The sequence below is a fragment of the Cnephaeus nilssonii genome (genome assembly GCF_951640355.1).
Source record: "Cnephaeus nilssonii genome assembly, chromosome: 17".
Lineage (NCBI taxonomy): Eukaryota > Metazoa > Chordata > Mammalia > Chiroptera > Vespertilionidae > Cnephaeus > Cnephaeus nilssonii.
In genome coordinates, this window is record NC_137088.1 from 51,293,467 (window position 1) to 51,308,733 (window position 15,267).

The following is a 15,267-nucleotide window of genomic DNA, read 5'->3' on the forward strand; positions in this document are numbered from 1 at the left end:
TATAAGGTTAATTGTAAAATGTCACCTTTCCCAATTTATTGAGGCTGTGCCTCAAAGAATCTCTCCTCCATTTCAATGTTTTCCCCCTAAACTTTAGTGATTAATTCAGCTCAGCATTAACTAGATAATCATTTTTCTGAAAAGACCTTGAACTTTAGTTTAACTCAATTGGCTGAAGCAATGGGTTTGTATGGACATTGCCTATAACAAGAATTAATGCTGCCTGTGTAACTGTCTGTCTTTTAAGGCCTTTCTTTATACGATGACCTCTATCAATGTTTTTTGACAAACACACAAGAAAGCAGGTCAGTGACACGGATGGAGAGGCAGGGGAGTGGGGAGAGAGCCAAGGCTTTGAAATCAGAGACTTCAGACCAGGACTCGCAAAGATGTGGCATGCGTGCCATGTTGCCCCTCCTATTCCTATGACAGACATGACTAATTGATTGCAGCACTGCTCATCTCTCGTAACCTTGAGAATGCCTTACCATCTTCCCTCTAGCCAACAGGCCTGCCAACACCACTTGACAGGATTTGGTATGGTAATGTGGAACCTGCAAAGTGCTTAAGTGTCTATTTTGCTTGTGGTGAGACCTTTACAAGCTCCCATACCATTCTATATTAATCATTTATTTTCTGTCAAAGGAGACTAAAGCACCAACTCATCTCATCTGCATTTAACTAATATGTAGACTATACAATGCAACCCCCAGGCTACTTACTATTCAAACCTGACACAATCAAGCTTATAGGCAAATGGGAAAACTATAGCATTCTCCACTCACCCACCATTTCTTGCCTCCGATTTCAGATTTAAATACAGAATTGTTTGGATCCTTAGACAGCGATATATACAGATTTCCTTCCAACTCCTATGAGTCTACCTTACCATTGCAACCTTCATGTGCATGAGTTCCCCTGGGGTGGATACACTCTGGGTGATTACAGACTATTCCAGGTATTTCAAGGGATAAAGTGTCCCCCTTTTCTGTTGAGTTTCAAACTAAACTTTTGCATAAGATGTGATGCAATCATAGTGATACCATACCTACACAGAAAGCTGTTTTTGGCAAGTGCCATACTTTACTAGCTATTTTTAATTCTTAAAAAAAAAAAAAAGAGGAATAAGAAATGTGCAGGTGTGTGTGTGTGTGTGGATAATCTCCTTTTCACAGAAACACAAGGATGGGGACAAAAGACCAACATCCCCTGCTCCTGTTCCTCACCCAGAGACCCCCGGCGAGACCCCCACAGCTCAGGAGTAAAGACCGTGACGAAACGCTGGCCTTACCTCAGGTCACAGTCTGTACCGCAGGGCTCAGTGATGGGGCTTGGCTGGGGCAGCAGATCACACCTTTGATCAGAAACTGTGAGCTGACTGAACTCCCTGGTGCAAAGGGGTTTTCGTTTCCGCTCTCCTAAGCAGGGGGAAAATTAGTCAGAGAGAGTAACCTATTCCATAAACTGTTCAGATCAGGGCTTGGCAAACATTTCCTATAAAGGGTTAGGTAGTAAATAGTTAGTTTGGGTTTTGTGGGCCCAGTGGCCTTTGTTGAAACTCAGCTCAGCTATTATGAGACAAAAGCAGCCGCTCATAGACAGTATATAAACAAGTGGTGTGTCTGTGTTCCAATAAAACTTTATTTATTAAAGCAGAAGGTAGGCTGAAATTGGCCCACTGTCTGTGGTTTGCCAACACCTAATTCAGACTAAAGGAAACAAAATAAATAATATGTCATACGACTACTAAATAGATGTTTCTGGAAAGTGACAGAGCCAATTGGTTTGGCTTCCCAGCGTGTGTGAAACTCTTAGACGAGGAAAGCTAACAGAACCCTCAGCCCTCAGAAAGCTTACTCAGCAGCCAAGTGTGAGACAAATTCAGAGAATGCACAGTAGAGAATGCAGGCAGATAGAAAGTTATATAAACAGCATGTATTTGCCTGATTCTTAAAAATAAATCAAACACCGCAATTCTTCTTCTCTTTTTTCTTTTTTTTAACTCAAAAACACCTCAAAGTGAACTAAGTCAGATAGAGAAAGAAGAACTGTGGAATCTAAAAAGAAAACCAAGCTCATAGAAACAGAGATGAGATTAGTGGTTGCCAGAGGGGTGGGCTGGGGGTAGGAATGGACAAAATGGGTTGTAAGTGGTCAAAGCTACAAATGTCCCCTTGGAAGACAAATACGTCCTGGGAATGTAATGTACAGCATGGTGACTGCAGTCAACAGCACTGTGCTGTCTACCTGAAAGTTGCTCAGAGAGTACATCTTAAGCGTTCCCATTGCAAGAAAGAAAATTGTAACTTCGTGTGATGATTGGTGAGAACTAAATTTATGGTGGTGATCCTTCTGTAATATATCCAATCATTACACTGTGTACCTTAAACACACAATATTATAGTATCAATTATATGTCGATAAAAGTGGAAAAATGAACACACTCAAAGGATACCTCACATCCCCCAAACTCAACCAGAAAGCTGGTACCTTGGCAGGGTTTGCTGCAGGCCTGCCAGGGCCCGTGACTGTTCCAGTAGTACTGCGGGGGCCTGTCTTCGATGGGGACATTGAAAGAGTAGTACACTTTGGGGTTGAACAACTGCCCCACCGACAGCACCTGGGAGGAGCAGACAAAATGGACATGGTGTTCGCAGGACTCGTCGGCTCGAGTGGAAGCAAAGGGCTGTGGGCTGACGGCCACGCGTTTACCTGAAGCAGGAGTTCTTGTTCAATGCGGCCTGAGCAGTTGAGTTTCTCCACGAGGTTGTCAGAGCCGCTGTACTCGATCAGAGCCTTCCCAATGCGGATCTCCTTCTTGGCCATTGTGATAACGAAGTTCCCATTTAAGAAGAACTCGCCGTCACTGTTCGATAGTGCTGTAGGTAAGAAAACAGATTCCACCGATTTGCCGCCAATGGCTCCCTGATGAACGATGACATAACGCTTGGATGAGGAGTCAGAGTGCAAAGGACGTGGACTTTTCAGGCGAACAGGCCTGGACTCCAGTCCTAGCTTGGCCACCTGCCAGCTCCGGGACCTGGGGAAATCACGTCCTCACCTCAAGCCTCCATTTCTTTATCTCTCAGACAGAGACAACAACACCTACCCTTCAAGGTGCCTCTCAAGGTTAAGAGAAGTCCACGCATCCTGATTAGCCTAAGATTTGTTATACAAGCCTCACAATTACAGGGTTCGACATGGAAACAGGAGTGTCCTGATGTAAAACTAGGTACAATGAATTGAACACTTACAGAACGGATCCCCACGCAAATATCCCTCCCTACTCCACATGGGCTTTAGTCGGGCTTATAAAGTCTCGGTCAGTCTTCTTTGTGTGACAGATGCGGAGACCTGAAAACCCATGGACAATCTGCCACACATGTGCTCAAATGCCACATTTTCCATGAGGCCCGCAGCAGTGGCCAGCCTCCAATCAGACTTCTGCCTCCTGGAACTCACCTCGTGGGTCATCCCCTCCCCCATGGCATAGCACTGACCATGTAGTCTTTAGGACACTGCAGAAATGACACTGTGACTTCCAAGGCCAGGTCAAAGACATGTGGCTCTGCCCTGCTCTTCCTTGCATCTCTGGTTTCAGGAAGAAAAGCCAGCTGCCATATTGCAAGGAAGCCTAAGCAGCCCATGGAGGGCCTTCTTACAAACAGCAGTGAGGACTGAGGCCTCTCCCAACGGGTCCGAGGGAGGCACCTGGGAAGTGGATCTGCCAGCCCCAGTGAAGCTTTCAGATGCGCAGACACCTCACGTCAGAAACACGCAGCCGTGCTGCCATGGAATTCCTGACACACAAAATCTGGAGACTGTCTGTATCTGTTCTGCGAAGCAGCCATGGTTTTGGAGGGTTTTGTTTTGTTTCTTTTTTTAATCTTTTTTAAAGCTTTTTCCCATCTCCACAAAATTCATGGAATTCTGTCCCTAATCCAGCACTTCTCCACGCGAATTCCCACCCTGGGAGCCCCATCTGGGCCCTAAGGGGAGTGTACGATGCCGTCATTTGAAATGGTGGGGAAGAACGTGGAGACAGGAGAAAAAGATTTTAAAAAGATTTAAAAAACAAACAAAACAATACCCTCCAAAAACATGGCTGCTTCACACATTTTGAGATCATTCGTTAAACGGTAAAAGCTGTTCAACAGAACCATTAGTTTTGAATCTGCCATCCCTCCCACGCCAGCACAGATCCCCATTTCCTAAACCGTTCCCCACCTGCATGTCTGGCCACAGCACTGTTTATGCTTTCCTCCCCAAACAGGAATGTAGGCCCCCTGAGGACAAGGACCTGGGGACCGTCTTGTTCACTACTATGTATATGCCAGCTTCCAAAGAGCACTTGGTAGGTGCTCAATACAGACTTTCTTTGGCAGAATGAATGAATCTACTGCAGATCTTACGAAAGAGGAAACCATCAGTGAAGCTGGAAAAATAATGTTGGAGAACTGTCTGAGTCAAGTGCCGAAACATGAGCCAACGCAGAACGTGACAGACGGTCAGACCCGTGAGGAAGGTACACCAAGGCCCGAAAATGGACAAGGAAGATGAGATGGCGGCTGCTTTCCGAGGAATAATTTATTTATCAAGTGTCAGGAGAGAGCAAATAAAGCCCCAGGAAGTTTTTAAGAAGGGACTCCCTCTCAGAGATGACTGTTGAATTCAGACGGTAAGGAAAGAATGCACCGCTCTGACATCATGACTGGAGTGGGGAAACTGGCAGAACTATTTACCAACTGCGTTAGTCTCCATCTACAAAACTGGGCACGATAAAAATTAAAATGTAATCCTGTTGAACATAAACATAAGAAAAAAATAAATGTATTCTTATACTTCTTGACTAATTTCTCAAGATAAAATCCTCATCACCTCTTTCCCCCTCGTATTTACCATTAAAGTTTTGGTTTGACGTACCAGTTGGTTTTCCCAGTGCCCCTGCTCCCTGAACAATGAATCCTCTGAGGACTGGGCTGGACATGCAACAGGCACTCAGCAAATCAGAGATACAAACATGTGGGCTCTGCAGAAAATACCAGAGAAAAGGCCCCTCACCTTTTGTAAATTGTGCCTGATTAGCAAATCTCAGCAGGCAGGGAGCCCGTGAAATACCCAGGCCATGCGTTTAGGTGAATAAAAGGAACGTGAACATTTAACGCATAGCTAGCAAATAGGTTTCGCCCCAGCACCAACGTCCATGGATGGGTTGGTACTAGCTGCCCAAGAACCTACACAGGACAGGGTCCCTGGCAGCTTCCTGTCTCCGCAACATGTTAATGGCAATCTGTCTTGGTTGTGAGATGAGGAGGGGCCAAATGTTGGCCGGGTGCTCGCCTGGCTGTCACAAGCAAGCAGTGCACTTGCCGCGCAGGCAGAAGCAGCGTGTGTAGGAGTCAGAGGGCTGGGAGAGAAGGCCGGGTGCCCCAGGTGGAGAGGAAAGCGGGCTGGGGCTTGCAGCTCAGGAGCAGCAGGCTCTTGCTTCTTGCACAGGGAACCTCCCAGAGCTCCCTCAGCTGGACACTGACACGATGCAAAGACTCTGCAGGGTCAGGGATTAACTGCATGGAATTCTGCCCCTAACCCAGCACTCCTCTTCCCGAATTCCCACCCTGGGAGCCCCATCTGGGCCCTGAGGGGAGCGTACAATGCCGTCATTTGAAATGGTGGGGAAGAACGTGGAGACAGGGGAAAAAGCTTTAAAAAAGATTAAAAAAACAAAAACAAAACAAAACCCTCCAAAACCACGGCTGCTTCTTCTTAGCTCAAAATTCTTTGGCAATCCCTACTGCCTACAGAATTTAGTTCACATTCCCTAGGACAGTGGTCAGCAAACTGCGGCTCGCGAGCCGCAGTTTGCCGCTCTGTTGACTAATGAGTTTGCCGGCCACTGCTAGACTAAATGTTACCGTGTAGTTGGAAGCTGTGAGGATTAGGCAATTGTGGCATATTGGGTGCAAAGAGGTAAAGGGTAGTATATGACAGTGGTCGGCAAACTCATTAGTCAACAGAGTGGCAAACCACAGCTCGCGAGGATAACTTTCTGTACCTTCACAAATCTTATCCTGACCTATTTTTCCAGCCTCACCATTCACTCCCACCAATAAACCTTAATTTCCAGTCATGTGTATCCCCAAGTCCCATCAGCCATACATTTTTCTACAGGGAGGCAATACCATGAGGTGGTTAAGGGTATAGGGTCTGAAGTCAGACCAAAAAGCAATATAATTCTCCTCTTCTGTTTATGTGACCTTGGGGGGGGGGGGGTATTTAACCTCTCTGAGCCTCAGTTTCTTCCTCTGTATAATGGGTTTCTCATAGGATTGTTAAGAATGTTAGACACAACAGGACACACAGACTTCCGTTCCTGGCCGATCAGAATGCCTTTACTAGTATAGGCATCGTCTCCCTATCAGACCGCTATTGGTGCCTAATATAGACGAGAAAATCATGACTTAAATACTGGCAAGTCCTTTCCCAAGGCAGGCCTCTTGTCCAGAAGCCTGTCTCCAAAGCCTGCTAACCACTAGAGCTTGCTAAGAAGGATGTCAACAAACAAAAACGGATTCATGCATTCTTTCTCGTGTGTATACAACCCAAATAGATTTAGCTACACATTTTTTAAAAATTTAAATTGTTTGCTGCTAGACTGCAGGAGCCCCTTTAGTAAAGTGACCATTTAAAAATGCACGTTTCTAAGGCCAAGGAAGATCCCAGTAGGTGCTCAATCCGTGATGTTAAAGGAGTGATTGGCTGAATCTGACATGAAGACGAGGAGACAGAGTGCTTCCAGCCAAATGCCTGTTTCCTTGTCAGTGTGAGCCCGTCAGCCTCGTCTCGCCTGCAGCTCCTGCAGCGTGAGCCCCACCAGCCCGGCGAGACGCACGAGATTCAATGGGTCACTGATTGGAGATGAAGTCGTTTCCATGGCACCAGGGCATCCGGAGACTCCTAATGTGGGTCCCTTACATGGTGATGGCAGGGCATGCTGCCAACAACATGACCCAATTTCTCAAGTGAAGTCGCCTGCTAGCCACCCAGCTGATGCTTCAGGAAAAGGGGGAAGTAAGGTGTCACCAGGCGGGTCTGTAAGTGAAGCTGTAATCCAGGTCTGCTCGTATTCTAGGGGACTAGAATTCTAGGGGACTCTGGGCTCCTGACCCATGTCTCCAGGCTTCCTCTCATGCTCTTCTGACTTGACCCTTCACCCTTCCCTGCATCTCCTTGTCCCAAAGACGGTGAGCAGGGAGAGAGATGGGAGTCACCAGGTGAGATGGCGCTCCCACTTTACCTTGAGCCAAATCGATCCCCGTCTTCCCACTGCCACAGCTGATCTGGCGCTAAGTGCACTGGAGGCAAGTGAGTATCCCAGCAACGGCTCTTTTTTCTCAAAAAACCAAAACCAAAAAACAGCATCCTCGTGGTTCTGGGGGCAGCGGGCCTTCAACCCAACAGGAGGGAGGGTGTGTGTGAAAGGGTGACCTTTGACAGGGAGACTTTCTGCTTCGGTACCTTGTGAAGAAATCGTTTCCTGAAAACAACAGTGGACTGCCCAGCCTCCCACTAATGCGATTAGGGGAGCTAATTTCCTGGCTTCCTCCCCCCCCCCCCCATTTCCCCATCAGAGCTGGGCTCTCTAAAGGCCCTCTCCCTTGGAAGCAGCTCCCTCACCAAAACACGCGGAAGGACTGTGGCTGGGCTGGCCTTCACACAGCAGGAGGGATAAGGATGAAGATGGCTTAGCACCGAAACAGCTGTGAATGGACTCGAGCAAGATTCAACAGTGCGTTTTTAACCCTTCTTTGAGCACTGACTGTACCTTCCTGCAAGCCAAGAGCGAGCCTTTAGCGCCCGATCTGATGGTGTCCCTTCCTTCCTAACTGAAGAACCCACTGCCGGGCTCAAAGGCTCTGAGGTGCCAGCGGTCATGCTCCGTGAACGGTGACTTCCAGGCCTGCACCCTTCTCATGTGTGACCAGAGACGTCCTTCTGCTCACAGGTGACTTTATCATATATTCCATTAAAGAGCCACGGCTGCCTCAGACTGCCTGTCGCAGATGGCAGATCTTGCACTTTGTTTGCGTTCTTTACAAAAGATGAAGAAACCTCCCTGAGGAGTAAAAGGCTGTCAGGAGGCCCTCCTCCATCCAGGCGCCTGACCTGGTGGATGAAGCTGAGTGGAAGTGAGGCCCCTATGTGGAAAGAGATTACTTTTCCAAGAAGGAGGCGAATAAGGGAGAATCGTTCTCCCTTTCAAGGAAAAGAAAGGAGGAGGACAACATGGCTTTCAGCTCACAGGAAATTAATTTATACAGGAGGTGGTATGCGATGCTGCTGATGTGATTAGGAAGTAGGAAGGCCACATACTCAAATTAATAACCCAGTGCGTGCCGAAAAATGCTTGACCCATTCTGCATGGTGGTGGGATGCGGAGTGTGGGGTTGCCAAAAAAGTCAATTTGTAACAAAACCCCAAGAACTTCGCTAAGTGTCTTGTGAAGTCACCGCTCATTTAGATACTCGGATGTGGAAAGCTGAGTGACTGATTTCAAGTAAGATGTGATGGTCTTTAAAAGAAGGGGCGGGCCGAAACCGGTTATGGCTCAGTGGATAGAGCGTCAGCCTGCGGACTGAAGGGTCCCAGGTTCGATTCCGGTCAAGGGCATGTACCTTAGTTGCGGGCACATCCCCAGTAGGGGGTGTGCAAGAGGCAGCTGATCGATGTTTCTCTCTCATCGATGTTTCTAACTCTCTATGCCTCTCCCTTCCTCTCTGTAAAAAATCAATAAAATATATTAAAAAAAAAAAAAAAAGGGGCGAGTCTGTCTATTTCCATGGTAACCCCACCCCCCAGGGGCACACAGTGGGCATTCTGTAAAGACAGCATGAGCCATGGTTGTTCCCAACTCCGCAATCATGTACCTATTTCGTGTGTAGGCTTTGTATCAGGAGCTAAAGATATAACGGCACGGCCTCTGACCTTAAAACCTCGTGCTCCTGGGGGAAGGAAGAAACAAGCGTTTGCTCTCAGTTGATGGCACTTCCTCCCCTCAGTTGCTCAGGTCCAAACCCTGAAGCCCCGCCCCCCTCTCTCTCACAGGCCACATTCAGTCCATCAACACACCACGATGCCTCTGGCTTCACAAGATCCCCAGAGTTCTACCACGTGCCTCGCCTCTGCTGCCCCACTTGGGGCCAAGCCACCAGCACCGCCTGGATTATTGCAGGAACTCCCCAACCAGTCTTCCTGCTTCTGCCCTGTACCCTCCCCTGCTGCCTATTCTCAACATCGCAGCCTGCTTGACTAAAGGGTCACTGTCTATCTTAGGAAGGATTCCATGCAGACATTCCAAAATATAGACACAGGTACTGGCCTGATTCAACTAATACTCATATGGCGAGTGTTTGGAGGAAGCCTCCCACAGAGGCCGTATTCAGATGGACAAACAGGGTTCCTGTCTGGGCAGTATAGGAGAAAGTCCATTAGCACACTCATTTCTTTTAACCTGACTGCCCGCAGGACTGCCCGATCTCCCCGGATCTGAGTGCAGTGCTGGCACGCTGCTTCTCACGGGCAGGGGTATGGTGGGGCCAGGTGACCAGCCGGGTCCTCTCAGTCATGGCCTCTCTCCCCATGTCCTTCCTTTCATTAAAAATGGTTGGCAAATTTCATCATCACTTACTTCAGTTTTCGGAATGATAAATGGAAGTGGGACTCGCCTGAGCAGACTGTTGAAAATGAACACAAGGTTGTCGGGGTGCTATGGTTTCAACATAAGGAATAGGTATGAACTAATCACGTGCCTGAGTTGGGGAGAGAAGGATGAAGCATCGGTAAAGTAACCAGACGGGCCTAGTCATGACATGAGAAAAATACTGCCACTATCGAACCTTTTGGAATGACCAGCTGTAAGCAAATACTGAGTAAGTCCACTCTTGGTTAGAGTTGAGAACATAAACATAAAGTCAGGTAATACCTCTAATAAAACATTTGCAAGTCAGTTACTCACAGGACAGATTTTTTTGAAAAAAGACTCAAAGAGCAATGATTTTATGCTAAACTTACAAGACAAGTACTTTCAAAATTTGATGTAGGGCTCAGGCCAGTGTGGGTCAGTTGGTTGGAGCATCATCCCATACACCAAAAGGTGGTGGGTTCGATTCTCCATCAGGGCACATACCTAGGTTTTGGGTTTGATCCCCAGTAGGGACACTTATAGGAGGCAACCGATCGATGTTTCTCTCTCTCTCTCACTTCCCCTCTCTCAAATCAATTTAAAAAATGCTTTAAAATTTTTTATTTAGGGCCTTTCTATTTTCTAAGATACAGAGTAAATCCCTCAATATCGACTGATATAGCTGCATGACTCTTACATCAATACTCTGAGCGTCTATACATGTGGGAGAAATAAAATTGGTGAATTTCAAGACCAACTTCTTTTGTGAAAATACATGCCACCTGAAAACTCTCCACGTGCAACGCAAGGAGGGAAGTGTCCACCAACTGCTCCAGAAAACGAGAATTGCTGCCAACGCCAGGGCCACCCATCTCACCTAAGTAGTTATCGTCCTCCAGTTTTCCTGACTCACTCTCCTGCTGCACATAGATGCTGGTGGCACCCGCCGGAATCCGGACCACGAGATTATAGCCTGAAAAGAATTGGGCAGAAGTTCAGTATTCCATAGCATGGCTCATTTCTCTAAGCCTGGAATAAAAAGTGGGCAACAAAGGAACACACTATCACTCTCACTCACTCGGTGCCTTCTAGCCAGATGGGTAACGTGCCTTCACAAGACTGATTTTACGCTTGACACTATTACTTTTTACATATTACACACGGTGAGCAATTTCTAAACCGTGACCACTTTCCTTCTCATGGGAGTTAGGAACAGAGTCTTACCATAATGCACTGCTATACATGTTCCTTCCACTGTTTTGCATGAAGAATTATCGCCACCGCACACCCCGCACTTATCTCTCCGGGCTTTTGAGTTTAAAACATGATCGCATCCAGCTTGCTTTTAAAAAGAAAACACTTGAAATAAGTGGTAATTACTACAAAGATGATGAAACAACACGTGATGTGTTTCTTTGCATGCTGGACATTCAAAATGAAGTCAGACTTGCTATGGAAAATGTGGTCGGGGCCAGCAGCCGGGGGCACCCCGAGCCTGTGGGATGTGCAGATCCTCGAGCACCCTCAGATCTGCTGACTCGGGGAGATCTCCTGGCGTGTTCACAAGCTCCTTAGGTGTGGCATCTACAGATTCGAGTTTGAGGAGCACTAGCCCACAAATAAAATGAGTAAATGAAAGACCCACTTGGGACTGGGAAAGGGAGCAGTGAGGGCGGTATCCAATTAAAGAGCTCCCGTCCTATCTTAAGGGGGCAGCACTGCTCACTGCGGCCACCGCCGTCACGTCACGCAGAAACAGGCGCCCAGTGCTGACACTTCCCAGTTGTCCAAGACCAGCTGGAAAATGCACTTGATGTGAAACCGCCTGTTTCAATATTGCCGATGCGCGCAGGCCCGCGATGGCTGCAGACCCCAGTTGAAGGCCTGTGGCTCCCACTGGCCTCCCGGATGTTGGTCTCAATGCAAAGCGGCATTGAAGCCTGAGCTCTGAGGACACCAGTGCGACCCCGAAACCTGGGGGGTGGCACTCACATTCCTGCCCATCTGGGTCCTTTGTAGGAACCAGTCTTCAGGGAGGAACTCCGGCGCTGCTGCAAAATACGCTGACAAGGGGGACGCGCACTGTCAGCCGGGAGCAGGGCGTGGGTGGTGCCCTCAGGGGCTCATGCAGTCGGACCCTCCGATTAGGAATCCAATCTGCCGTGGACCCACAGGCCATCTAGCCTTGCTGTGCTAGGGACGATCTGTGATGGGTGAGCGCAGTGAGATGGGATCAGCCCCTGAGAAATCACTGCTCTGATGCTTTACCATCGGCCAGAGCGTCTCATTTCCCTTCAAAGAGTAAATGACGGTGTGCCTCAGGCGGCAGCTATCCTGCTTACAGTCAGAAAGAGGAATCTGAGTGAGGCCAGCCCTTCCTCACGAGAGCATCCTGGCGCAGAGCTAGTCAATCTGGAAACTGCTGCCAGGGAGCATTTGGGTTTCACCCTCGCACTGAGGTTACAGTGAAGGTGTGTGCGGGGAAACTTGCAATGAACCTTCATAGGGAGGCTCTGTGCAGGCCCAAGAGGCTGAGAATATCAAGAAAAATCCATGGCAGCAGGTTCAAGGGGTGTTGATGCTGCTCTGGGGACCCCACTTGGAGAACCACTGCCCGGAGACAGTGCACAGGTATTAGCGGCTGCTACTCTGTCAAGAAAGCCACAGACCACAGCTTGGTAGCAGGACAACGCGGTGACGGAAACACCAGCTGGGACTTACCCGGCAGAGGCCTTGGACACAGATATCGCTGGTGTCCTGGCCACACGGGGTGCCGTCCACCACTCGGTCTTTGAGCTGGTAGTAGGCTGTGCTCGTTGCCACCCTGCAGAACAGCTTGCACCGGTCCTTCAGCAGAACTAGAGGAGACACGCAGTGAGCGCAGTGCGCCTTGTGCCGGGACCACCCTGGGCCCCCAGATCGCCCTGGGCCCCCGGACCACCACGCACTCACTTCCGCTGTACTTGGGCACCCAGCGCACGGTCGGAAGGATCCCGTTGATGTTGAAGTGCTTCCCGTCAAACTGAGCACACTGCTCCTCTCGGAAGTCGCGCTTCTGCTTGGGACATGGCTCTGCGTTGCAAGACCTAAATTTCATCCTACGCCCGGTACAGTACTTTCCACCGTTTTTTGGCCTGAGCAAAAGGGAAGAACACACGCTGTTTATAAGGTATTTCTCTCACCTGTGGCTTCCGGTCTTCTAGGGAAGGCCATTTGAAGTGGCCGGTGACAGGGAACAGGGCCAGAGCTCTGAAATCTGTGTTTGCATTCTGCCTTCCACACCATTAACCGTCTAACCTTGGGCAAGTCACTTAACCTCGAGCCTCAGCCTGCCCATCTATTTGATAAGGCTGTTTTGAGGGTAAAGTATGAGAGTGTATAACTTAAAGTATGAGATTCCAAGCCTGGAATCGATTAGCCCATTTTCTCGCCTCTTTCTCCCAGTCAGTCAGTCCTTAGATTTCAAAAAGGTAGAAGGTGAAAGGTACAGATGAGTGGTTAGAATGCTGCCTGTCTGCCTCTCCTGCTGACATTCTCCTGGAAAACCATCCTAAACCTTTGTATCCCACCCCCATTCATGCCCTCCATCCTCTCTTCCCACGAATAACCACTGTATTTGTTTGTTTTACAAATAAGATGGGAGAAAGGGAATGAATGTGTCTGTATTTCCACTAACTTAATAGCAGAAGCAGGAGCCCACTGGCTCCATTGCCTTTTGCGGGACAAGAGTATGGAGTCTGGCTTACAAAGCATCACAGTGCACATTTAATCTCTGCATGCAACCCGTGCATGTCCTTTCCAGATGTGACCGGAGAGTAAATTATACAACACGTCCCCCAGCAGTCAGCAGCCTGCCAAATTCATCATGGAAACTGGAAGATCAGAGTCACAGGCAGTCTGGCTCACCCACCCAGGGCTGGTACAGCTCAGACTTCTCTGCCACCCTAGGACACCTCTCTAACCTCCCCGCCTCTCTTCTGCGGAATGAAGCTTTCAGAGTGATTGGGACCCTAAGAAGTGTTTTTTGTTAAACCAGGCCCTGGAGGAATGGGAAATGTATCCAAGCCCAGAGAGGCAGCCCAGAGGAGCAGGTAGGAGTTGCTCTGGGCTCCGCTCTTGGCAGCATCCTCGCCAAGCGACCGCTCTTAGTCTCCCCACACTTCAGTTCTCTCCTTCTCTAACGTCTGCGCACAGTGGACGCCTGGAAGGTTAACTACTGTGAGGTGCATGTGAGCACTCCCAACCTAACCGATCCAGGTCAGCAGCTTGCGTGTTTGAGAGCCAAATCCGAGCTACAACGTGGCTTGCCTCCTGAGGCAGGATGCGGTGCTCCTGTAGCGTGCCCGCGCCTCAGGCAGAGCCACCTGGCCGGGACACTGTCACCGTAGTCCCCCAATCAAAGATTGTGGAGGAAGGTAAGAGCGTGGGCTTTGCAGTTACAGCTGAGGACTTTTGTGTAAGTCCCCTGGCCTCTCTGAGCTCTGTCCTGCACATGTAAAGCTTGTTATGAATAGTTATCATGAAGAAGACTGCATCTAGATATGTGAAATGACACATAACCCCGCAGTATCTGTCTGATTGTTTTCCCATCAAACACAGTTAAATCCACAAGCTTTTAATCTGCACTGTGCATTTGACTAGCCAAAACGCAGGCATGCTTTGCCCAAGAGAAAGGCAGAGGTACTTTAATACCATGCAAGGGGAGGTTCAGAGAAGTTAAGTACTTTGCCCAAGGTCACACAGCTCATAAGAGACCAGAGACAGGAGTAGAGGTCACGTTTCCCAGGTTCTTGCTCTGTGCTCTTTCTGCTACATGATCTGGAGCTATGGCCTGGAATCTTTTCTTTTTCTCTTTTGATGCCCTTTAGAGATACAGCCTAGGTTTCCTGGATACCAAGCTCTTCGCTCAATACAAAGGCACCCAAGTCTCACACATACAATGTCAGGTTACACATGAATGATAGCTCAGGCCCACGTAGCTGTGCAGGTGAAACTTGTTTTAGATGTGCTACAAGGAGGAGCCCCTTCTACTTTCCCTCAAATTGAAATGATCTTTGTGAACCGTTTTAAATGCCCCAACTAACTCTGGTGGATGGATCGTTTATTTGTTGCCTGAAAATAATTCACATCCCTTTCTCTTTGAAAATAAATTTAAAAGTTGATCTTTTTTGGGGGAAGGGGTTCTGTTACCTAATGAGTCTTAGCTGACTCTTGCAACTAACCAAATGCAAAGAGTTCTTTGGGCTGCAAAGAGTTAATACTTGTAGGTGGCTTCCCTGCAGATGGTGACACCTTCTACCTTTGCTTGCTGTGACTACTATCAAACAGCAAATTGCATTTAGTGATGTATTTTTATAAATGACATTTTAAAAAATATATCTTCATTGATTTCAGAAAGGAAGGGAGAGAGAGAAAGAGGTAGAAACATCAATGATGAGAGAAAATTGTTGATTGGCTGCCTCTTGCACACCCCACACTGGGGATGAAGCCTGTAACCTGGGTATGTGCCCTGACTGGGAATTGAACCATGATCTGGTTCATAGGTCGATGCTCAACCATTGAGACATGCTGGCTGGGCTATAAATGAC

General features: G+C 48.2%; 1 protein-coding gene across 2 annotated transcripts in view; it reads right to left on the reverse strand.

The window, feature by feature from the left end:
- ADAMTS9 (ADAM metallopeptidase with thrombospondin type 1 motif 9) overlaps positions 1–15,267 on the reverse strand; it is a 166,014-nt gene that overhangs the window by 94,743 nt on the left and 56,004 nt on the right. For both annotated transcript variants that reach the window (XM_079795238.1, XM_079795237.1), the window contains exons 13-19: positions 12,632–12,813; positions 12,401–12,537; positions 10,904–11,021; positions 10,557–10,652; positions 2,713–2,879; positions 2,491–2,620; positions 1,292–1,418 (exon numbers count right to left, since the gene is read on the reverse strand). In XM_079795238.1, the coding sequence (XP_079651364.1) occupies positions 1,292–1,418; positions 2,491–2,620; positions 2,713–2,879; positions 10,557–10,652; positions 10,904–11,021; positions 12,401–12,537; positions 12,632–12,813 (957 nt within the window). The remainder of the gene's footprint in view (positions 1–1,291; positions 1,419–2,490; positions 2,621–2,712; positions 2,880–10,556; positions 10,653–10,903; positions 11,022–12,400; positions 12,538–12,631; positions 12,814–15,267) is intronic.